The sequence below is a fragment of the Monodelphis domestica genome, chromosome 1 (genome assembly GCF_027887165.1).
Source record: "Monodelphis domestica isolate mMonDom1 chromosome 1, mMonDom1.pri, whole genome shotgun sequence".
Lineage (NCBI taxonomy): Eukaryota > Metazoa > Chordata > Mammalia > Didelphimorphia > Didelphidae > Monodelphis > Monodelphis domestica.
In genome coordinates, this window is record NC_077227.1 from 233,526,646 (window position 1) to 233,553,440 (window position 26,795).

The following is a 26,795-nucleotide window of genomic DNA, read 5'->3' on the forward strand; positions in this document are numbered from 1 at the left end:
AGTTGAATTGGAACTGGGAAAAATATACCTTTTCTGGAAAGTAATGGCTTTAAAGAGGTGGATCCTAAATTGTGAGAGAGAAATGAGAGTATGTATAATTCACTATAGTTAGTATTAAGTGTCTGTATGGAAGGCTCTATGCTTTAATTAACAGCAAAGATGAACTCCTCTTTAAGGAATTAATGTAATATTTGGCCTACCTAAAGTATCCTAAAGGTTATACCATTTATATCTGTATTTGGGGAAATGAAACATAGCTGTAACAATATTTAACAGTTATTTTAAGTAAAGCCTAGAAAAGATTTTAAGATGAAGATGTTACTCCCTGAAAGGATCTGCTTAAGTTTCTTTGCCAACCTATACTTCTGCTGCTGTTGCTACTGCCTTTATTTTCCCATCTTTCTCACTTTCTTTGTCTACATCTTTCTGTCTTTCATTGTATGTTTTTCCTCCTTCTCATCATCTTCCCAAGTTTCTCTTCTCCTTAACCTGGCCATAGGGATTAAATGGTTACTCAGTCCTGGTTTAGTGATTTCTTTGGGTAAATACAAAGTCATGTTGCCAAAGAAAGGAGTAGAAAACATGGAAAACATGGAACTGGAATAGTAAGAAACAGAATTGACCTTGTACATAGCCTTGGATTTATTTGTTAGGAGTTTGAATTTTTTTTGCAGAGAGAAATGAGATATCATTTATCAAGAGTGAAAGTAAATTATTAAAGCTGACTAGGAGAGAGAAATCATCAAGGAAAATATTTAATATACATGAAAGGAATGTTAGTATTTATTGGAGATGTCAAGTAAAGGATTGAAAATAAGATCGAGGAACTAATAGACTAGTTATGCTGTCTCTCAAATGGCAGCAGGGTTTCAGGAAAGATGTTCTAAATCTAGGTCTATTGGAGTTTTCTTAGGTCTGAATGTTAAAACAACTTAATTCCCACAATATCAGTTTTTTCATACTTGCTAGTCCAATGCTTCTTAGGTTTTTCATAACTGATTCATTGCAGGAAATTGGAAATTTTAATACTCATCCCATCATTTGTTTTTAAATAATTCTCACATTTAAAAGATCCATAAACCAGTATTTTAAAGGCTTTCTTACCATCAAGTAGAATAAATATTTTAAACAGAAATAATTGGTAATTCTGATATTTTGGTGAAAAGAAAAAGGAAACAGAATTTTCTGAATTATTGATTTCATATAATTTCATAGCAATCTTATTTATAAGTACTGTTTTGCTTTTAACATAACTCATGTTAATTTTAGAAGTCTCTGAACCTCTAAATAGCTTATTACTATATTATATTACTATTAACTTTTTCCTAATGTAATTGCGATTCATTTCCCAGTTAACCATAAAAGAACTGTCTGTGTACTTCTGTGCAACAATGAAGTTGCCTATTGTTTTTGGAGGACTTATATGAATTTCTGAAATTGTTGTCAGTTTCATCACATTATCACAATATTCAGGCTAGCTTCTCTATAGTAATGGAATGGAATGCTGAATTATCTGCTTACAAAATTAGATGAATCACTACTTTCTTTTCCTAGGGCCAGAAATAGGGACTCTACATCTGGGTATAGGGAGCTCTTGGGAAGGAAACTTTATAGATTTTGGCACATTCTTTGAAATTTATAGCCTTAGTTGCCCCAGTGCACTGAGACACTACATGAGAGGATCATACAGCTAGTAAATGTCCATGGGACTTGAACTGAGGCCTTCTTATGATTTGCTGATTATCACTTCTTTATAATGCAGTTAATAGAGAAGTGATATATGATTCTAGTTATTAAAATATGGCCATCATCTAGTTTTTTAGTTTGCTATAAAATTTCTTCTTATATCATAAAAAGAAATTATTTTCCATAATTTTAATTATATTTCTTACTGTCACAATTGAAACTATAAAAATCACATATTGATAAAGAATGTTTTCTTTCTTTCCCCTAGGCAGGAATTTTCAGTATGAATGCATGTGAGGAAGGCTTTGCTACTGGTGGCAGAGATGGCTGTATTCGCCTCTGGGATTTAACTTTTAAACCAATTACTGTAATTGATCTCAGGGAAACAGACCAGGGATACAAAGGTAAAAAAAATTGTGAATTTGATTGGATTATAATAGGATAAACTGTTCATTAACTACAAAATTGTCTAATTTAGCATAAACTGAAATTTTTCTTTCACTTTAGCTTGCAAATTTAATTGATTTATTTTCATTTAAGATCATTATTTTTGTTCTAATGTTTCTGGTCTTATTGTGTTTTGCAAAATATGTCCCATACGATAATATAGCTTGTGTAGAATTATACCAGGATTTTACATTGATTAATATGTTCTGTTCCTTTCTAATGAAGAAATTGGGTCAACATGTATGGACCCCGTAAAGGGAATCTTGAAAACTGGAACATCATGGAACCATAGAAAAAAATCAACATAGAATGCAACCATAGTTATCAAATGAACACTTACAAGTAGAAAAGGCTAGGGAAATAGCTTTTTAAAAAATGACTGTATATTCAGTCTTTTGCTTTCATCTGAACTTGTCCTATTTTAGAACTATTTTCAAATCATATCCTTGTGGGCCTTTTTATAGAGTATCAGTTTCATAATAATTTAGTTCTTTAAACTGCGATCAGTAATTGGAAGTTATTTCCTCTCTGTCCAAAGGATCGTGCTAGGTTCATATTAAAATGTGCCTGCCCTCAAGGAACTTAGAGTTTGATTGGAAAGGCAGAATATAAAAATGTGTAAAAGTAAATACAATTTACAATAAAGTTCAACATAGTAAATATACATTGGCTGAGTGGTATAGGATTTTAGAAGAGGGTTGGAATGCTTTGAAAAAACTTCATAAATTCATGTTTTGAATCTCAAAGGATGAATCTGAATAGGTAAACAAAAAAAGGAATGGCATTTAAGGTGTGAAACATTACAGATCATTGAAATATAAGTATTCCTGACTGATTTTCTAGGACTAGATGGTACAGTAGATAAAGTGCCAGACTTGAAATCAGAAAGATTCTTTTACCTGAGTTCAAATCTGGCCTCAGACATTTATTAGTTGTATAACCCTGGGCCAGTCACTTAACCATGTTTGTCTCAATTTCTCATCTATAAAATGAGCTAGAGGATAAAATATCACAAACCAGAAGACCCCAAATGAGGTCACTAAGAAGTTGGACATGACTAAAAAACAACCAAATATCAATTGATTTCCTATCTCATTGTCTAAAGAAGGTATTCTAAACTTTCTGTTCTATCTTCAAGTCTCCCACACTTTTGCTTCCACAACTCCATCTTGCTCAGCTGAGAACTTTTCATCTTATTTTCCTGAGAAAACTGAGGCTATTTGATGTGAGCTCTCTCTTCTCTCCTTTTTGTCTCCTAACTTTCTTGGATATTGTCCCCAACCTTCTTTCTTCTAGTCTCTGACAGTAGATTGCAGACTCAATCATCACCTCTTTGTAATCTTTAATCTCTTCCTATCTAATTCCTTTCCTACCACTTTAAGGCATACCCAGAATATCCTTCATCTTTAACCTTTATTAGGTGTTACCATCCCTCTAAATTATCATCCTAGTTGTTACTTATCTTTCTTAGCCAAACTTTTAGAAAGTTATCTATATTCTGTGTTCATTATCTATATTCATTGCTTCCATTTCTTTCTTCTCACTTCTCAACTCTATAATGTGGTTTCCATCTTCATCACTCAACTTAAAAAAGCACTATTTCTAAAGTTATCAATTATCTCAATTCCAAAACTGTGGTTTCTTCTCAGTTCTCACCCATCTTGACCTGCTTAACTGCATTTGATGCTATTGATCACTGTCTCCTCAATACTTTTTTTCTCTCTGGGTTTTCATTCTGTTACTCACTCCCATTTGTCTTCCTACCACTCCATCTACTCTTATAATTAGGTCTTTCATTCAGGCCCTTAGTGTCCTTTATGCAGATTATTGCAATGGCCTCCTAATTGATCTTCCTGCTTCAAATCTTTCCTAATTCCAATATGTTATGCTTACTGCCAAAGTGACTTTCTTTAAGCTCATATTTGACTATGTCCATCTCTGCTAAACTTTGAATTCCAGTAACTTCCTACCATTCTGAGAATAAAATATGAATTCCTCTGTTTAGCTTAAGGGTTTTTAACTTGTAGTTAATGAATATTTTTGTTTTATTATTCTGATAACTGTATTTCAGTATATTTGATTTCCTTTTTTATTCTTTCTATTTTGTTTTATGAATTTAAAATATTTTGAGAAAATTGTAATAGGCTTCACCAGTCTTCCAAAAAGACCCATAACTTTAAAAAAGTTTAAGAACCTCTACACTAATTTTTGAAACCTTTCCCAACTTGGCCCTAACTTATTTTTCCATCTTCTTTGTATATTGCTCATCCTTTTGCGCTCTTGAAACTAGTCAAAATGTTTTGCCCTTCAACCTTCAAGGGTTAGAATTCTTCTAACCCTTATTTCACGTTAATTTTCTACCTGTTTTATTCTTCCCAAAGCCTTCTATTCTCCAAAGTAAACATCTATAGTTCTTTTAGCCAGTCCTCATGTGACCTAGTGTCAACCCCCCCTCATGCCTCATTATTTTGATTGTCAAAATGTCTTTTCAAAATATGAAATCTAGAATTGGACATAATACTTGAAATGTAATTTTGCCAAGGCACTGAAATCATCCTCTTCATTGCATTGAATTGTGGTGAAAATTTATTAGCAGAGACTCAAAAAAGTAAAATAAAGTCTCCAAGCCAAAAAGAAAATGGTTCATGGTGAGAAGGCCAGTCTCACAATAAAGCCTGACTCAGGTTAAGACCCAAGACCCAGAGCCTTGTGAGTGGCCTTCTAATATACCATACTTGATAAAGTACAATTACATCTAGGTTTATCAGTGCACAGTATTTAGATAAACATAACCCTAGCACTAAGGTCAGCAATTGTAAAAAAATCATGCCATCATATAAACAATGGTGTATATGATTGTAAAGAAAGTAAGCATATAAAATACAGTTTGTATAAAAGTAAAATACTTATAAAAACATTACCTAAGGGATAAGGGCAGCAACCCCAAAAGGACAGCAAACACAAAAGTTAATCTATTACAAAATTACACTGGACATATATATAATCCCAAAACAGCAAATTAAGGGAGTGTACCAATTTGATTAAACAAGATGTAAATTTATAGAAGGTCACCTGAAAGTTACCAAGGGTGGTAACTGGTATCTATTCTTGAAAATATTCTTGCTTAAGCAGGACTACAAAGTACATTCACTTAATTTTTACATTGCTTGACTTATACTTGAATTACATCTTAATCAAAACATTAACACCTGCTGTTTGAATTGAACAAGTGAGATTCTTAGAATTTTCCTAAGACCTGTGCTAATAATGATTAACTATGCTAAAACTATAATCTTAATGAAATCAAACCTTAAAATTGATAATAAAACAATCATAAAGAGGGGCAGGACTTCTCATTCACAGAATGTGATTCTTCCATTAATGTTTTTTTCATTAATGCATCCCAAGAACTCTTTAATTTTTTGTCTTATCACATTTCTTACAAATTGAGTTTGCAGTCTACAAAAAGCATCTCTTCAAACAAACTACTTTCTAACCATATCTTTTCTACTTATGAAGTTGGTTTTTTAAAATCTAAGTGTAAGACATGATTCATTTTGTGTAACTAATAATTATAATAATATAAATGTATTATAACATTATAAATAAAAATAATATAAATGTTTATAAAGTCTTATCTATGTGTAAGATAATCGGGAGTACAAACTTTGAAAAAACACTCACAGCACTTTCTACTCCTATTTTTCACATTTTACTGAATTGAAGGGAAATTATTAAAGGGACACAATATATATAAATAGATAAGAATACAAGATAATCTACAAGGAGTAGTAGATAAAGTAGAAATTCATTAGAGATACAAAGACAAAAAACAGCTTTTGTTTTCAAGGAACCTTTAGTCTACAGGAGATATTCAAGGTGCTCTAAGAAAATTACAGATAGAAAACATGTTCATATTGGTACGTGAAGAAGATTTATCTATATATACCTACATAATGTATAATGATACATGAAAATGTACAAAAACATATTCCAGTAATGAATACACAAAAGAATGGTCTTACTTAAAATTTTTGTTTGAGATTTTCTTCATTGCTCTTCTTCCTTTTATGTTCCTATTCTTATTACTTTTCATTTCTGGTTGGGAATATTACATATTCAATAATTTGCTAAATCTTGTTAATCCTACCTCTTTTTCTTGCATCCATTTCCTTTTGTCTTCTCACACATTGGTTTCCCTTGTTTTTAGTCATTTCTTTCCCATCTTTCTTCCATAGTTGACCATGCTCAAAATGTTTTACTTAGCCACTATAATCTCTAGGATAAGATACAGACTCTTTTTGGCATTTAAAATCCTTTACATTATGATTCCAGTTAATCTTGCCTAATTGATTTCATGTTATTCCCCATCATATACTCTGTTTTCCAATCAAATTGGCCTATTTACTGTTATTCCTGGTATATCCTGGCTAGAATTCTATCTCCTGCCAAATTAGATATTGACATTTACTCTGACTGTATTTTGTATTTATTTGTGTACTCATCTTACCCCAGTAGAATGTAAACTTCTTGAAGACAGAAATGTTTATTTTGGCCTTTGTTTCCCCAACACATAGCACAATGCCTAGTACAACAAACATTAGCAAGTATTTTATTATTTGAACTAAATTGAGTTGAATATTTTCCCATACATTGTGGTAAAAAATTATTCCTTTTTTTACCAGCAAAATTATTCATCCTTCTATGGGCTTTCATTTATCTGTCAAACAGAAAAGTGACTTAATAAATTGATTTATACATGGGTGCAAGTGATAGCTTAAAGTATTTCCTTTTCTATGGGTCTTTGTATTCTAAGAGAGGATCCTTGAAAAGACAAAACTTTTAACCTAAAAAAATGAATCCATTACTAAAAATTCAGCTAGAATGACATGTTCTTGGATGGTAGGAAGGAGAGATCTTCCTTTTGGATTTTAAGTCATACTGTGTGGGCAACTCCCTGTCCCACCTACACATTAAGTATGAAATTCATTTTGTTTTTCACTAGGTTTGTCTGTCAGGAGTGTTTGTTGGCGAGGAGATCATATCCTAGTTGGAACACAAGACAGTGAAATTTTTGAAATTGTGGTGCATGAACGAAACAAGCCTTTTCTGATTATGCAGGGACACTGTGAAGGTGAACTTTGGGCCCTGGCAGTACATCCAACTAAGCCTCTTGCTATGACTGGAAGTGATGACCGGTCAGTCAGGTAAACAAATTATAAATTATTTGTACAGATACTTATCTTTAGAGAAGTCAGTGACTTTTCACAAAATTCCAACCTTATTGAATTATGATATATATTTGGCATATATCCAGAAACTTATACAAATAGTTTGAAAGATATGCTTGTAAGTTGGTGACCCTCTTATGATGAATGTTAGGAAAAGCATAGACAAAAGTCATATGAGTACACATGAATGGAGTATTATTGGCATTATTGTAGGAAGCTCCTAAATTATTAAGATCCTAAATCCACTTGAAAATTTGAGAATATCCATAAGCATATAAGTATATTATCTATATGATCTCTTGATTGAGTCAATAATAATCCTGTGAAGTCAGCCTCTGGGTATGGCAATGATTCAGTTATCTCCTAATAGTTACATATAAATTATATTTGCCTTTAACTACCACTGTTTTTGGATTTGATTGAATGTGGCCACAACGCTATGATAGTAAAACTATTTACAGAACAAGTTACAACTTTTATCCTTTTCATTTACTGGCCCCTACCTACTGTGCTTACACACACTGCCTGCCTTACATACACTTGAAGTAAAACCACAAGCTTTGGCACCAGGATTGTGTTACCATGGATCTATGGTACCTCCATGAGCCCTGTTTTCTTCTCACCAGTCAGCCCTTATGCCACTAATTGGCTCATTGCTAACATTCCCTTTGGCCTCAACTCTGATCATCAGAAAAAAGTTCTTCCTTTTCTCTCTCACACTGCATCTTATCTTTAAAGGAGCTACTTCTTTTATCCTTTTTTAGTTGGTTAAAAAAACATGGGAAAATTGCCTAGGTCTTAATGTTTTTAATTTTTTTCTATATGATTTACTGAGCCTTTTTTTCTTGGATTCATATATTTCCAATAAATATGCAAATGAACTTCTTTTTCTATTTAGAGCCTGAGTACTCTACTTTTTAGGAAGCAGAGATAATTGTGGATACAAAGACATGTCCAATCTGATCTGGTCTAGATATTAAATCAAGTTCAAGATTTCTAGCTGAAGCACAGTGGCATTAGAAAAGCCATTAATGTCTTAATCTTTCTACATCCTGCCTCCCTAACCTTAGCTTTTAACTCAGAATTACCTTTTTTTTCTTTTCTCACTTTAGTGAATGAATGACCCTAGATCTTAAGACAATCTTATTTAATTAAAATCTTAATCTTCAAAAACCTTGCAATTGGAGATATAATCAGCAAAATTGCAGGGAAGTTGTTTACTACAAATCTCTCCAATCTAAAAGTCCCCAAATTAATGGGAATATGATTGGGGATGTAGACTCTAAATGATCACCCTTGTGCAAATATCAATAATATAAAAATAGATTTTTATCAATGACACATGTAAAACCCAGTGGAATTGTATGTTGGCCACAAGAGGGGGTGGGAGGAGGTGAGGGAAAAAACATGAATTATGGAACCATGGAAAAGTTTTCTTCATTAATCAATTAAGTAAGTCCTCTAAATTATGATGATCATTGATTACATTGATAAATGTTCCTAAAATTTTCAAAATAAAAAAATCCCCCAAATAGGAAATATGTATCAGATATGGGGTAATTAAAGCTGATTTAAAAAAATAAAGGTATTAACATCATAAAATATAATTGATATCAACATCATTGATATCTGATATACTTTAAGTTCCTACTGTGACAGTACCCTGAAAAATCATTATCTATACTAACAACCTGACAGACTTATGTTTTAAGATTCAACTGTTGAGTATTCTTATGATCCCCATCCTTCATAGCAGAGACTTTGTGTTAAACTTCCCCAGATCACCCCACAAGAGATGAGGGATACCTATCCTTCCCAACCCTACTAAGGAAAGGAAAAGCAACTGGTATAGGGCAATAGATGATACAAGATTGCAGAGTCAGCTAGAGAGGAAGATGGCTTTCCCTTCGGTTGTTATCAGTCCTCTTACAACAGAGTATTAGAAGTTTGCAAGAATCCAGCAGAGTCCTAATACCTACCAAATAGAAAAGCTTAAAAATGCCAATCATTCGGGGGTTTAGGAAGCAGTGAAGATAAGAAAAGCCAAGAGTGATTCAGGAAGACCAAGACAAGCTACTGGAAATTTAAGAAAAAGTAAATAGTCCTAGAGAGAGACTAGGCATAAACCTATCTTCCAAGCAGCTAAAGCAGCAGAGAGACTCAAAAACAGGTGGAAAAATGAGTAAATAAAAATTTGCAGTCAAAATACAAATTCCTCAGAGACCACAGAATAGCAAGAAACTTTAGAATAGTTCAATAGAAATAAACAATGTAAGAGAAGGAATTAAGTTGGAAATCAGACCTATCAGAATTAAAGAAGACAAACAGTATTGAATTTAGAACATATGCTGGAGACTCTCTGCTAAAGCAGTCACTTATTTGGAACTCAGAAATATAAGTGCCACCAAAAGGAACAAAAGTCAACAGCTTTAAAACTATAAAAGAACAGATAAATTACATATAAGTCAGGATGGGGGTGCTCTTGACAATAATAGGGAAATTCAAAAGAGAGGTAGGATTAGGGGCTTACAGGGGGAGGGAATATAATGAGTTCAGAGCTTGAGAAGCCTATGGGAAATTCAGTGAGAAAAATCCAGTTGACAGTAATGCAAGATTGGAATGTATGGGAAACCAGGAATGAAAATATATATCTGGAATTCATCCTTGTGAATATAGCTAAATTCTTCAGAGTCAATATGGTCACTAATGATGATAGTGATGATGATGATGATGATGATGATATTTGTCGAATATTCCTATGTGCCAGGCACTGTGCTAAATGCTTTATTATTATCATTTCATTTGGTGAAGTAGATGCAATTATTATCATCCCCATTTTGCAGGTGAGGAAACTGAGGCAGACAGGTTAAGTGATTTGCCTAGGATCCCACACTTAGTAAGTCAGAGGCTGAATTTGAATTCAGGACTTCCTGTCTCCAAATGTGACACTCTAGCTGCCTTGAAAGCAAGCAAGAAAGCACCAAGAAAGAGAGTATATAGAGAAAAGAGGAGAGAATGCTGAATAGGCCTTCATAGTTAGAGAACTTGATGGTTCAACTAAGGAAATGGATAATGAGTTATCACACACACACACACACACACACATGAGTATATAGGAGGAAAGTGCCGAAAAAAGACCATCTGATTTGTCAGTTAAGGGATTGGTAACTTTGAAGATATCATTTGAATTATGAAGTTAATAAATTGGTGAAGCATTTGTCTAGCATCTACTATCTTCTGGGTACTGTTCTAGTCTCAAGCAATAGAAAAATAATAAATGATTTCTACTCACCAGGAAGTACTACATTCTAAAAGGAACAAATACACAAATAATTATAAACAGAATAAATACCAAGTAGCTAAAATTAGTTTGGTGAATAATATTTGGGATGTGAGAAAAGGCTTCATATAAAAGGTTGAGAACTGTATCATGAGGGAAGAGGGGGATGCAATAAAGGGAAAGTGAGGAGGGCATGCATTCTATATGGAAGATGGCTAGTGTAAGAGGCAGAGAGATGGAAGATGGGATGTTTTATGTCAGAAACAGAGAAGGCTATTTTGGCTAGATTTCAAAATATTGGAGGGAGAGTAATGAACAATGAGGCTGAAAAGATAGGTTGGGGCCAGGTTGCAAAGGCCTCTAAAAGCCAAACAGAGAGGGGCTGTTAGGTGGTTCAGTGGATTAAAAGTCAGGCCTAGAAATGGAAGGTTCTGAATCCAAATGTGTCCTCAGGCACTTCTTAGCTGTGCAACCCCTGTGAAATCCCTTAACCCAAATTGCCTACCCCTTACTGCTCTTCTGCCTTGGAACCATTATTTAATATTGATCCGAAGATGGAAAGGTAAGGGTTTTGTAAAAATACCAAACAGAGAAGTTTATATTTAATCCTGGAAGTAATAGAGATCCAAAACAATTGGTTGAGTAGGAGATTAATATGGTCATCATAGGTATCCTTAAATCTAAATGAGAGATGATGAAGAAGCAAACTAAAGTGATGATTTTGAAAGTGGATAGAAGCAGTTAGATGAGGAAAATGTTGCAGGGGTAGGAATAGCAAGATTTGGCAACTGATTGGATTTCTGGAAGGGTTGAGAATGACAAGTACAAAACAATACTGACATAGGAAAGCTTGGAAAAGGACAGTGTTGGAGCAGGAAGAATAATGAATTCTATTGCACACATTTCATTTGAGATGTCTCTATTGACATCCATTGTGAATTTTCAATAAACTACTGGGGAGTGTAGATATAAAATTCAGGGAAGATGCTGGAGCTGCTGTAGTTCTGTGAATCATCTTCATCAAGATGACAATTTAAAACTTTAAAATTTAAAAAGTGACCCTGGGCAAGTCACTTAACCCCAATTACTTAGCCCTTTCTACTCTTCTGTCTTAGAACTGATACTTTGATAGATGGTCAAGGTTTTTGAAGGAAAAGTAAAAAGAACAATTAAATCTATAAGAGCTATTGAAATCAGTAGGGAGAGGAGAGTGAGAAAAGAGGGTCAACAACAGGCCCTGTCAGAATAGCCACAGTTTAAGGAACATGAAACTGAATGAATAGATAAGCAGGAAAATGTCTGTGACAGAATTCAGGTCAGTGTCATCATTTGCAGCAAAGGGATCAAGAAGGATGGGGTTAGAGAAGAGACTTTGTCTCTTCATGCAGCCTAACATCACATAAGCTTCTTGGGCTGATGTTACACGTTGTAAACCTTTTGCAACAACTCTAAAACCAACACTTTTTTTTTCACCCAAGGTACTTCTTAGCACCATCTCAATTCAGTATCCATACTTCACAACTTTTTCTGCCACTTTTATTTTACTAATAGGTTTTTGATGGCTTCAATAATTCAAGACTCATTCCCAGTGGTGTGAATTTACATGATTCTGTATTCACTACGGGGAAAAAAGAATAAATAATAAGCAATTTCCTTCATCAGACAAGGCAAGGTTATGGTACCACAGCCAGTCCTTCAAATAGATGATTTTAAAAATGAAATGTCATGGCTAGCTGGAGTAGTCATTTTCCCTTTTGTCTTTCTGCTCTAATATACATAACTTTAAAAAAATGCCTTTTGTTTAAAGACACCAATTAGCACTATTGTCCCAATTATAATTTTCTACAAATAAAGGTTCCATCTAAATTTATAATTATTAACATTGTGTTTTCTGAATTACCTGCAGAAAAATTTATAAACATGTTCTTGTGACTAATTGTTATTTCCTGGTAGTTTTTTCCTTGATCATCTTTGAATGATACAGCTTTTCTTAACCATTTTGATCTGTCTGTCTAGGAGGAACTGATGTACACTGTACTGTTCTCAAAATCCTTTAGATTTATAATGAAAGGATTCTAAGAGCCCCATTTTTCTAAATATTTTTGTTTTAAAAGGGAAAACGAATGACAGAGAAAAGCTATTAATCACATCTTTCAAGATTAACAAAACACAAATCCCCTTCCTTCCCTCATTCAGGATCATCCTCAAAACCCACTTCATGTATGAAGTCACTTAGGTGAGTGGGATGAGGACTAAATAAATCTTCACTTCCTTCAAGCCTCCATAATAGTCAACTTCATAGTTATCAAAGTTAAGATAAAGAAAAAGAAAAATTATTAAAATTAAGTTCAAATAGATCTAATTGTTTAATATTTTGTGTATTACATAAAACATTCCATATTGTACATATACAATAGTGCCTTAATGCCCTGGAATATTATCTAGTCAAGTAAACATTAAGCTGTGACAAGGTAGTACACATAAAGTCTGTGGTTATGCATCAATCTAAATTCATAGTTTCATGAAATAATTCCATAATTTGTGTGATCTTTAAACAGAAAATTTTCTGTTAAAATAGAAAATTTCAACTTATTTTAAAATAAATACTTGAGGCTATGTTAGTGTGATAAGACTATTATAAAGTAATTGATTAAATAGCTACCAATTGTTTTAAACATGCTTGTAACAGAAAGAAATTGAATTATGACACCACCAATTTCATTAAAAAGCATTCCATTGCTATATTGTATGGCTATTTGTAAAATGTATTTCTTAAAATAAAATAAGATTATTTTATTATCCTTTCTTAAAGATATAATACCTCGTCAGATGTTTATGTTTAATTAGTTGAATATTTATTGCAGAATATGGAGCCTAATAGATCATGCATTGATAGCAAGATGTAATATGGAGGAACCAATCCGTTGTGCAGCTGTTAGTACAGATGGAATCCATCTTGCCCTTGGAATGAAGGATGGTTCTTTGACTGTACTTCGAGTAAGGTATGTCATTAAGGTAGAAAAAAGAATAAAATCTCCTAACAATCTAAAATTAGTTATTAACTTCATTGAATATAAAAATTATTATTTAAATAAGTCATAGGTTTAAACTGAATATTATTCTGGTTTTGTGTTTCCAAGTAAATAATATCTATCAATTATGCTTCTAATACTTGTACTATATAAATATTACTGATTTTTACTCAGCTTAATTCTTTACCCTGGAAAGGAAGAAAAAGCTCATCTATTATAAACTTAGGAAAGAACTTTTTGACATTTCTCTATGACTATGTTCACAAGGAGAATATCTGGAACTGGCTCAAGCAGTTTGCTTTGTTCACACAACAGTTGTTGTTCACTCATTTCAGTGGTGTCCAACTCTTATGACCCCATTTGGGGTTTTCTTGACAAAAATACTAGAGAAACTTGCTATTTCCTTCTTTAGCTCATTTTACAAATGGGGAAATTGAGGCCAACAGGCCTAAGTGACTTGCCCCAGCTAGTAAATGTCTGAGACTGGATTTGAACTCAGGTCATTTTGACTTCGTCTGGCGCTTTATGAATTCTACCACCTAGCCGTTGCTCTGTATTACATTGGTTCAAAAACCCAGATTTACTAAGATGTTTTCCTTTAATTAGTAGTTTTGTTTCATAATAACTTTTATTGTGGATGGCATAGATATTAAAACATTCTTTTCTAGTCAGTTTCAATTTTTTTTTTGTTAAATGTAAATTTATTTTCAGGAAATTTATTCCGGAATTAAATTTCTTTACCCTGTCTTACTAAAATGGTTTCTTAAAATGAAGTGTCAGATGAATACTTATAGAAATTGTAAGACTTTGTATACTATTACATACAGTATTAGCAGTTTTTTTTTTTGCAGTTGAGCCATTGACTGGATTCTCTAAATAATAATGATAACCACCTATAATTGAACAACTGTATAATTTCTCCTCAGGAAGAAATTATTAGTATTTTATAATATATGAAAATATGTGGATTTTTATATGATTATATTTTGGCATAAATATCTATACTTTCTGTTTAACCTACTCAATTTTTCATGTTTCTTATAGATCACATATTTAATAGAATAGAGCAGACAGTGGGAAAGTGGTTTTATTTACCAACATTTCATTTAACTTGTTAAATGTGTGTTCTCTGACCAGATAGCCCCACTTCTACCCAATTAAGCTCATATTTTATAGTGTCAAACACATATATTGTTTGTTGCTACTCCTGTTATTTCACTAAAAACTCAACTTACCATGCTACTTGCTTAGCCTGCTATGTGCTCTTCATATAACAAAGAGTTGAAATGATGGTGTATAAAGTTCTAAAGATAAGATTTGGGAAGATTGGTCATAGTATAATTGCTAGATCATAGAATCAAGCATATCCAATCATGAAATTCTTAGTAATTAACTTACCAAAGTGGATCATACTGTGACATTCCAGTATTGTACCTGACAATGGCACACATTAATGTCATTCTCATGGCTAAGGACATGCCTTAGAGAAATTAGCAGAGGATAATGGAAAGAGAAGAGGACTAAGAGTTAGGAAACCTATGCTCAAGTCCCAGGACTGTCATTTATTTGCTTTATAACCTTCGGGAACATTATTTAATTATTCTAAACCTCAATAATCTGGGGTGGAGGGTCATTGGAACAGTTAAATGGCTCAGTGGATAGAGTACTGGACCTGGAGTCATTTAAGACCTGGGTTCAAAACCGGCCTCAGACACTTAGTAACTGTGACTTTGGGCATATCACTTCTGTTTGCAAAGGAGACTCAGTGGATAGAGGATAGTGGGCCTGGAATCAGGAAGACCTAAGATTAAAGTGATTTTAGACTAATTGTATGCCCCAGGGCAAGTCACTTAATCTTCTCCATTAGAGAATTAAATGGCAAATAATTCTAGTATTTTTGCTTGAAAACCTCATTGACAAAATATGGCCCATGAGATCACAAAGAGTTTACTACTCAACAGAGTATAAAATAATTACTTAAACTAGCTATCCTAGAGGGTTGTTATGATCAAATGAGAAAACATGTGAAGTGCTTTGTAATTGCTATTTAAATATGAATTATCATTGCTGCACTTTTTATTCATGGATTTATCTAATTCTTTTAAAAAACTTTTTAATATTATTTTGACTTTTTTATGATGAATCCCATAAATTGGCTACTTGTGAAAAGTATCATTTCCTTTTATTTGTCTCAGTTTAACCCATAAAACTTCAAGCAAGTTACCTTAAGTGAAGGAGAGAATACAAGATCTCACACTAATATTTATTGATTTCTAAAAATATTGAGTTGGTGAAACAAAATTTGGCCTTGAGGACTCTTCTCTAATAAAGTTTTCCTATGCTTATTATAATCAGTCCAGGATCCTCTATAATATATTATGCAAAGATAGGTTTGTTTAATGATCTACTGAGGTGTGCTGTTAAATAAGGTTTAAAATAGTGAGACTTGTTTACCTATGCAGTTTGCCATTGTCATGAAAAAAAAATACTGTAGCAAAGTCTACATGAAAGAGGTGCTACTATAAATTCTGAGACTTTCCAAATGCCACTTTTCATAGATGATAGTGTTCTAATTGTGTCAAATCCCAGAACACTATGAAACCTCTTTATGCATTGTGAAAGAGATTAGTGTAAAACTGTCTTACACTGAAAAAAAAAGTGAATAATAAAATATAGCATACAGCTGGATGGGTAGTAATTCATATTAATCCAGTAATATATACTCAGAGACATAAGCATACATTTTTACTATATCTTAAAAGTTCAATACAAACTTGCCTGTTCACAGCTGTTTCTTGATTTCTGTCTACTTTATATAGAGCTAGACTCAAGAGTGCAGTGTTCTTTAAATAATCTTTGCAGGAATGGATACAGAATGACCAGCAAAATCAGAGAATGGAATACTAGGGTCTTTCCAGCCTTTGTATGTATGTGTACATAGGTGTGTAGGGGTATTTGTGTATATACATGCTAGTTTTCTGATATTTCATTGTGGGTAGTAGTTGAAGATTGTAACATGAAAGCATAAGCTTAAAGACTTCATATTGGGGGCCCAGATATGAACTAATATATAGGTCTCTCATTTGAGGATCAGATTAGGTAAACAGCTAGAACATTTATTAAACATTTACTGTATGCCAGGCATTATGCTAAGCGTAAGAAATACAGCTGCCAGCTAAAAAGATAAACCTTTACCTTTAAGGAGCTTATATTTTAGTGAAGGAAGACAGTACATAAAAGAGACTTAGAAGGTGAAGGGGGAGAAGTGGAAAGGGGAGCAGGATTTTGGAGAAAATGGTAAATCTAGAGAATTACAAATGGAGCCTGAAGAGAAGTGTGCATGCATGGCCTGAAGACATCATCAAATGGTGGTTCCAGGCAAGAACTCACCAGTTAGAGAAGATGACTGTAAGAGTAGAGACATCTTTAAGATAATAAGGCTGCTATGAGAAGTGTCTAAGAAATTAGACATGGAGACAGGAGAGAAATGAGCATGGATATAACTCTGAACTTCTGGAAATCATTGTCCAAACCCCATTCCCTATTCCCTAAGACCCAATTCCTCATTACCATCCTCCTCAGTTTTCACCAAGATCTTCCACTATGTCCATTAGAGGTTGTACCATGAGCAATTAAACTTCTCTTAAACTTTATTTTATTCTTCTCCCATTCTTACTGGAACCTGGCTTTCCTCTGATGACATAACCTCGCTGATCACCCTTTCCAGTATTAGATATACCTTTACTCATTCTCCTTGACTCATTGGTCAAGGGAGGCGAGTTGCTCCTCACTGTTCCCTGAGTTCTCTTCGTTCCTCCATCACTCATTAACTTCTCTTTCTTTATGGTTCATGCTATTCATATCTTCTTTCTTGGTGGTTCATGCTATTCATATCTTCCACCCAATTGAAACCCCAATAGCCATTACCTATAGATCTCCTTCCTTCCTCAATGAATTCAATACCTGACTTACAGTTTGTTATCCTTCCTAACTCTTGTCCTCATAAGTGACTTCAACATACCCATTGACTTTCCCTCAAATACTCTAACTGCTCAGTTCCTCAACCTGCTCACCACTCACAAATACTCTTCCACCAACCTTAGGTAAACTACTGTTTGGCTTTTAAAGTCCTTCGCAACAGTAGTTTACAGTTGATCATGGAGCCAATAGGAAACCATTGTAGTTTGAGTTGGGAAGTGGAATGGTTAGATCTGTGTTTTAAGAGCAGCCCTTTAGCATTTACATGGAATTTAGATTGAAGAGGAAAGAAACTTCAGTCAAGGAGACCAGTTTGATGAGGGCTATTATAAAAAATAAAAATTCAGAGAAAAAAGTGGTGATCAGTGTCAGATTCTGCTGAGAGTCTGAGAAAGATGAGGACTGAGAAAAGATCTTTGATAATTAAGAGATTATTGATAACTGAAGAGAGTAATTTCATTTGAGTGATGAGATTGCAAACCATATTACAAAAATTTGAAGTGAATGAGAGAAGAGAAAGTAGGGGCAATGAGGTTATGATGAATAAAGGAGTTAAATATTAAAAACTAAACAATAAAAGCTAATGAAGTTAGGAGATGTTAGAGGTTAGTGAAGATTTTTTTAAGGATAGGGAAAATGTGGGTGTATTTGTAGGATCAGGGAAGTAGCAAATAACTATGAACAAATAGAAATTTATTGAGATAAAATAGGGCCAATTGTGGGAGACAGTCTCCTGGAGAATATAGAATGGGTTGAGATCAAGAGTAAAAGTAGAAAGGGAAAAGGTCACTTTTTCATGATAAACTAAAAGATGAAGAGAATGGGGGATAATATAAATGATGGCATGTATGACCTGTCATGATTTTTATCATTTTAATTAGAATGTCTGCATTTTAGGGTTAGGGTTCTTTTGTAATAACTTCTATCCAATATTTTGCTTTAATTGTTTTAATTCTCCTTCTTTGTACTTATTTCATTCATTCTGCATTTATTTCAGCTAATGTTAGTGGAATACCTAACACATTTAGTACAGGGTCACAAGGGTGAGATAGACAAAGATAAGTAAGTCATAGTATTTATAACTGTTTTATAGGGGTGGCAAAATATAGATATAGAGAAATGTGATATAAATAAAATGAGTAGAATGCCTTTGAAATTGGATTCCAGCTGAGGAAGTCATGGGAAAAATGAAGGAAATGAATGATATTTTATTTTTATTTTATTTATTTTTAAACCCTTACCTTCCATCATAGAATCAATACTGTATATTGGTTTCAAGGCAGAAGAGTGATAAGGGCTAAGCAATGGAGGTTAAGTGACTTGCCCACGGTCACACAACTAGGAAGTGTCTGAGGTCAGTTTGAACCAAAGGCCTGATTCTCAGTCTCCTGAGCTACCTAGCTGTCCCAGTGAATGATATTTTAGCCAGGCCTTGGGACAAAAATAAGAAGTTGGTAATCAAGTTAAATCAGAGTTGACATCATAGAAGATATGGAAGAGTAAGAGAAAATGTCTAGATTATGACAGCCTGGGATATTTGGGCAAGTAGAACAGATTAATTAGAGTATAAAATATATATGTGAGGAAGAATAATGTAAAATAAAGTTTGAATAAGTGGGAGCTAGATTATAAAAAATCTTAATAAATGCCAAGCCATTATAGAGTCAGGCTCATTCTTATTTTGTTCAAATTCCAGATAATGCTTTATATATTTTGTTTCTATTGTCTTTAATGATAATTAATATTGACCATTCTTTTGCCTTTTCGGCCATTAACAACTTCAGGCAGGGTTCTTAAAACTTGGCTCTTAGGTACCTCTTTTGAGTAGCTTAGAATTCATCTGTATTCTGTTTTTGTTTCCTTCTCTCTCAAAGTTCCACAGTAAGGCTCATCTACTTTTTTGCCACATTCAGGTAGCTTTATGAGATCTTTTGGCACTTTGTTTCAGTAATCACATCAATGTATTTTTTTTAACTTAAAAGAATTTAATGACATGTGCAGTCCTGGCAAGCCAAAAATGCCTTTTATTTCATATTTCTAGATAATTTAGAAATGCTTTAAACAATATGAGGTGCTATCCTTTGTTTCCTTTTGAAGCTTTTTTAAATCTTAAAACCACTTTCCCTACCTCATGATAATTTAACTTTTTTTTTAAAAAAAGGATCCCTTTGATAGAAAACTTTGTCATACTCTTTCAGAAAGCCTAAATAAAATGTCTAGTTCTCGTCCATGTACAGTAGGGCCCCCATATCTCCAGGGATACATTTCAAGACCAACCACAGGTATAAGAAAATAGCTGTTGACCCCATATATATATATATATATATATATATATATATATATATGCTCTCTCCCCTCTCCTGTCCCTTGACTCAGACCTCAGCAGAGCTGTGTCTTCCCCCTCAAAAAAAAAAAGGTAAAGTAGAAGAGACATTTGCAAGGGAAGCAGACATTTGCTATGGGCAAACTTCCCACTGCTTCAGGGTAGACAAGTGGATAATTGAAATTGCTAGCAGATCTCTGCATTTGGCTTGGTAGTTCACAGTAAGGATAACTGAAACTATGGGAGATCCAGTGCTTTGAGGCTAAATTGTGGACAACTGAAACTGTGGAAAGTGAAACTTCAGATAAGGGGGCCCTACTTGCTTAGTTTTTCTTAAGAATTATAGGTGACAAATTTCTCTTTTCAAAAACTACTCAAATATTTTAACTGTTAGATTGTATTTGAAGTATTCACTGATTATTACTCATTATTTTAGATTTCACCAGCTTTTCTAGTATGAAAAGAATATTCACTGGTCTGTAGTACTGAGGGAGAGGACAGAGTCAAAGTAAGAGGAATGAGCATGGATGGAGCATAAAGAGTAACTAGCACTGAAGAAGGTTGAGGTGTCAGTGAGACATATCCAAAATAAGGCATGTGAAAGTGTCCCCTTCCCAATTTGGCACATCAGGTATTATTTCCATTAATGTAATGTTAAAAATTTATTTCTATAGCTGTTAATATTTTTGTGAGTTTAAATCGATCATAAGGTATATAAAATGTTAATTTTAGTTCACAGTATAGCTCACAATTTTGGGTAGGAAATATGAGTGATAATATATATTGAGGAACTTGCATACCTGAGATGGAGTATAAAGCAATATAAACAATTCCATAGTCTATAAAAGAAATAGGAAAAGCTATATCATGACACTTATGCATATATATACACATATACATATACACATATATTGCCACTGGTGAAGCAATTCATGCCTTTTTAAAAATGTTGCTATGAATTTACTTTTCATCTTTGTCTTGATACTATGGAGTATTGTGTATAGAATTTTTTATTTTAGTATTTTAAAATCATAGTATTTATATTAAGACATTGATATTTAAAGTATTTATGTGATAATTACCAAATAATATGTATATTAAAATTTTAATCTTATTGTTTCATTTTTTTCTCTGTGTTTATTACCAAGTCCCTGCTTGGTATGACACTAATATATTTATTGAGTATGCCTAAAATATTTTAAATTGTAAAGTATAAACTGAATTGCACATATTGTTGTACTTGTCATTTGTTTTAATTCAAGGTGGATGTTTCTGCATTAACTGTGTTTATATGTCTTTTAAATTTTTCTTATTTACCATTTTCATTATATCCTCAGTCATATTTCATTAGACACAATTTTCAAAACTGAATTAAAAGTATAGTGACTTGCTCTTTCATTTGTCTGGCAAATTTTCTTTCTCTTCTATAGAGATATGACAGAAGTTGTTCACATTAAAGACAGGAAGGAGGCTATTCATGAATTAAAATATTCACCAGATGGGACTTTCCTTGCTGTTGGATCAAATGATAGCTCTGTTGATATTTATGGAGTTGTCCAGCGGTATAAAAAAGTTGGAGAATGTGTTGGATCCCTTAGTTTCATCACTCATCTGGACTGGTCTTCAGACAGTAGATATTTACAGACCAATGATGGAAGTGGAAAAAGACTGTTTTATAGGATGCCAAGTAAGGTTTTTCTAATATACTATATATTCTATGTGGGTTTTATTGAATAGCTACAATTTTTTAAAAAATTTGCCATCAGAAGGATAACAGAATTAATATTTAATTCATCAAAGAGAATTTAATAAAACCACAATGGCTTTGAGGTCTATTTAGGTCTAAATTAGAAGTAAGAACACTCATGGAACTGAAAGATATTTTAAAAACTATTTAGACCAGGAGGAGCTAGAAGGCTAAATGGATAGAGAAAGACCTGGAGACAGCAGGTCCTAGGTTCAAATCTGGCCTCAGATACTTCCTAGCTATGCGACCCTTAATGCCAACTGTCTAGTCCTTACCATTCTTCTGTCAGTACCTACCTGATATTCAGTCTCAGTTCTAACCCATAAAGTAAGGTTATTTAAAAAAATCATATAGTCTAACACATTTATCATATGAAAAAATATTAAAATGAGACCTTTTTGTTAATAAACTAAATCTTTGGATAAGATTCAAGATAAATTCACCTCACACTAATTCAGATGTACAATAAATGTAGTTATAGAATTCCACTATATATAAGATTGCAAATCTCTTTTAATTTATCAGACATTAATTAGCAAATAGAAAATATATCTAAGATGAAAATTTGAGTCCTAGTAGAGTCAGCTTAATAAACTTTATAAAGGTCCATAAGCATAATTTATTTTGAAAATATAACTAAATTTGAATGTCATGGGCATTTTTTCTTACAAAATTTAAGTAATGAACATTTTTTTCTTAAGTAGAAATGAAGTAAACATCATTATCAAAAAGTCTTTGTAATTGGTTAGCTTAGTACAATATTTAAGTAAACTGCTCCTTATTTCTTAAAAATGTCTGATATAAGATTTTGTACTATTTTTCTTCCATTAACTAAATACAAAGAGAATTTGAATTCTGGATATAATTCAGAGTCTATAAAAATCTCTTGCCTAAAAGGTTGATGTTAATATCCACCACTTTTGTTTCTTGGCTTTTTATTTTGGTCTTTTTCTTTCAGTCCTATTTTTTCCCCTAAAACCCTTACCTTTCATTTTAGAATCAATACTATATATTGTTTCCAAGATAGAAAAACAGTATGGGCTAGGCATTGGGGGTTAAATGACTTACCCAGGGTCATACAGCTAAGAAGTGACTCAGGCCAAATTTGAACTCACAACTTCTGGTCACTAGGCCTGGTTCTTTATCCTCTAAGACATCTAGCTGCCCCCAGTCCTTTTTTTTATTTTTAAAGCCCAACTCCTGAATTCCTTTATTTGGCTCCTGAGTTGTCACTGACATGGTTCTTCCTCTTCCTTGTAACTCATACCAATACAGTGTTTTATGTACTCCAATTATAGTACTTAGTTTTGCTTTCCACAGTATCCTTGACTATCCTGTTCATCTTTGAGTTTTTGAAGTTAGAACTATGAATTAGTCTGTCATTTTTTTTAGTTCTTTCATATCTTAACCTGTCATCTCTTCCTTCTTCCAGAGTGTACAATCACACTCTTGCATGTTCCACTCTAACCAGGATGGGAAGATTCATAGTGCTTAAGGCTATATTAGATGGAGGGAAAGACAACTGAAGTGAGTTTTTAAAATAAAATTTGATTTGATTTTAGGTGGAAAAGAAGTGACAAATAAAGAAGAAATGAAAGGTGTTCAATGGGCTTCATGGACTTGTGTTTCGGGCCTTGAAGTTAATGGAATTTGGCCCAAGTATTCTGATATGAATGATATAAATTCTGTAGATGGAAATTTTATTGGCCAAGTTTTAGTTACTGCTGATGACTATGGAATTATAAAACTATTCCGATATCCTTGTTTAAGAAAAGGTATCTGTTATCAAATATCCTGTCTCTTATTGTTGTACAATGTTAAATTCTTGCAAAAATTCAAGTTGGAGTAACTAAAAGGGTTTATAGTCTTTTTCAAAAATGTTTTTTGATTACTTGGGTTTTTTTTTAGAAAAATTAATAAAAGTGGAAATTTTAATAGAGTAAAAATAACTAGAACATTAAAACTGGAATTGTTTTTAATATAAGAAATTTTTATATGCTGATTTCTTCAGGAATTTTGCTTCCTGAAAATTTTATTAGAACATAAAATATAAAATGCCTATATTCTTAGTGATGGGAAATCAGTCTTCTTTTTATAGTATTGTCCCCTTAACTTGAAAAATGCATAATCCACATGGCTCTTTATTGATAAATTTACTGTACTCTCATGAGTTGTACATTCATTTGTCCATGTATTAATGTGACAAATATTTGTCATGTGCTTTATATATGTAAAATGTTTAGTAAAAAAAAGCAGGATGATGTAGTGAAAAAATGGTCGGACTTGATCTAGAAACCCAACTTTGTCACTTGTGGATGGTATGAACATGAGGGACTCATTGCACTTTTCATTGCTTCAGTTTCCTAAACCATGAAATGTCAGAAGTAATACTATACCTACTTTCTTGACATAGTTGTGACATTCAAATTGAAATACATAGGAAGCTCTTGGTGATTGTGAAGTGTTTTATAAATGTAAACATTTTAGAGAATGCTCTAAGTAATATTTTAATTGTTAAATAGTTTCATATGCTCCTTATTAGATTTATTCAAATACCTTTTACAGCCCTTTAAAATGACTTTATTTTGTGTGTCCCTAAGGAATATAGTAAAAAATATAATTAATATACTTAAGTATTAGAGTCCATTATCTACTAATTGCATTTTATGTTCTGCAGTAGAACAAATAGATAAAATAGCCATTTTATATTTTTCAATTTTAAAATATATGTCCATGTAGTGTTATATTGAATTAGAATGTGAATATGGAGATAGATCTTAAGAAAATTGAGCCTAGACCTAATGGAAATTAATTTACTATCCTAAAATAAATTTATCAAATATTTATTTACCTCACACTATGTAAAGGTTCTTCTCCTAAAGTTTTACCCCCAATTCTTCATCGTTGTGTTGAGATAACCCTGAGTTTTTGAAGATTATTCAAGGTCTGAGATATCCTACCAAATTTGAAATACTTTGAAATTGAGCATACTTTTCAATTGTATGTCTCTGAAGCTGGATTTATTTCACTAGAATCCGTTGTTTGTTGCCCAATTTATCATAAGTGGTTGAATTTGTCATCAATGGCTACTTGTAAACATCATCTGCTAAGAAAAGTTGCAATTTGTGTCAATAAAAGAGCGATCACATTGATTAAATACCAATTTCTTGAAGTATTTAGCTAGACACCGATTAAAGTGCAAGGGATTAGAATATACAAGGATGAATAAAACAAAGACCTGATACTCTAAAATATAATAATCTAGTGGGATAGATTTTAAATGATCAGAAATAGCTATTTACAGAATAGAATGTTTGTAAAATAAGTTATAAACCAAAATTATAATAAAAAAATTCAAGGAAAGAAAGATTAGCTCAGATTGAATAGTTCATAAAAGATTCCAAAAACAAATTAGCATTTGATTGGGCATTGAAGGATAGGCAAGATTTCAACAGAAAGAATTCAACAAAGAAAATTCAAGAAACATTTATTAAACATTTGGGTTTTTCCTGAGAACTATGCTAAATATTGGGGAAGATAAGTTTCAGTGAAATATTTTATTAGACTTGCTAGAGCTTATTGTCTATTGCCTGTAATTCACAAGTTTATTAGAGAGGTGAAAAAGTACTTTGTGAATGTCATTTCTAACAGAATACATGGAAGAGTTTATGGAAAAGGTGACATTAAAATTATGTTTCAAAGGATAGAAATTTGGCAGCTAAAGAATAGGGGAGGACTTTTCCTGGCATAGTGTTTAATGTAATCAAAAGAGATGGAGAAAAACTAACTTGTGTTTTCAAGACATAAGAAAGACTGGTCTGGAAGCATATAAGTATCTCATGAAGAGGAGTATGAAATAAATCTGGAAATGTAAGGTGGCATCAGATGATAGAGACTCTTGAATCTTAAATAGAAAAATTTGAGCTTTATTGGCTAGATGATGATAGGCAGTCTCTGAAGATCTTTAAGCAGAGGGGTGACATGATTAGAATATTGCAGCAGGAATAGAAAGATGAGAGTGGTATGAAGGATGAGTTGCAGGAAGAGGAGAGGCAGAAATCCCTCTTAGGACCTGTTGCAATAGCTTATATGCCTGGTAGTAAAGGCTTGTACTAGAGTAGTAGAAGTAGAAATAGAATAGAGAAAATAGAATACTAGAGTTGTTATTGAAAGAATTTGATGACTGTTTAAGTATAAAAGGTTTTAAGGGTCAATTAAAAAAACTAAGTTTTGATTGGGTAAATAGAAAATAGTAAAGTAAAAAAGGAAGTACAGTATTCAGAGGAAGGATAATGAGCTAGGTGGGACAAGAGGAATCCTTACATAGGAGACAAAACAAGTTTTGGAGAGCATGTGATCTAAGAAAAAGCATATTGAATTTGGTGTCATAAAGGCTTTGTTTTAAATTCTGCTTTATATACCTACTTGGCAGTCTAGAAACAATTTAACCTTTCTGTGATTTGCCTCAATTTCCTCATCCAGTAAAATGGAGATAATAATGAGAATACCAACTTTATAGTGTTATGGTAAGACTCATAAGAAAGAATAGACCTATATTTGCTTTTCATGCCTTAAAACAATATATAAATGAAATTTTTGTTATAAGCAAATGCTCTTGGAAAGAGAAAGGCTATGTGTATCTAATTTGTTCCATTTTAATAAAAATTTATTTTGGGGACTAGCATATTTGCTCTTAGATATTTATGTTTTCAGACATACAGTTTCTCAGTTATAAGTATTATAGTTTAAGTATAACTAAGAGTATAGGTAGTTTGAAGAGCATTGATAAAGAAATAAAACCACTGCAAGTTTAGCAATTAACTAAATTATTTTAAGACCCGAAGTTTATTTACTCTATTCACAGCACTATTATACAATAAATACCATTTATATTGACAGACATGATTTCAATTAGCCATGGATAATCTGAAATTCCAATTTGAGGAAACTTGGCATTTTAGGGAAAAGAGGGGCTTTTTTCTTCTGATAAATTACATTCACCTGACTAGGAAAAAAAGTATAAAAATGAATAGGCGTTTTACCTTATTGTGAAAGTTAAATAAGTTAGATA

General features: G+C 32.7%; 1 protein-coding gene across 11 annotated transcripts in view; it reads left to right on the forward strand.

The window, feature by feature from the left end:
• Positions 1-26,795, forward strand: part of EML5 (EMAP like 5) — a 235,727-nt gene that overhangs the window by 48,227 nt on the left and 160,705 nt on the right. For 10 of the 11 annotated variants that reach the window (XR_008914938.1, XR_008914937.1, XR_008914939.1 and 7 more), the window contains 5 exons: positions 1,955-2,090; positions 7,139-7,340; positions 13,509-13,646; positions 21,408-21,664; positions 23,287-23,499. Coding sequence is in view for 6 of the 11 variants with exons in the window: in XM_007472659.3 (XP_007472721.2) it covers positions 1,955-2,090; positions 7,139-7,340; positions 13,509-13,646; positions 21,408-21,664; positions 23,287-23,499 (946 nt within the window). In the remaining 5 variants the exon portion in view is untranslated. Of the gene's footprint in view, positions 1-1,954; positions 2,091-7,138; positions 7,341-13,508; positions 13,647-21,407; positions 21,665-23,286; positions 23,500-26,795 lie in introns of those variants that run through there. The other variant, XM_056810566.1, reaches the window with a different exon arrangement.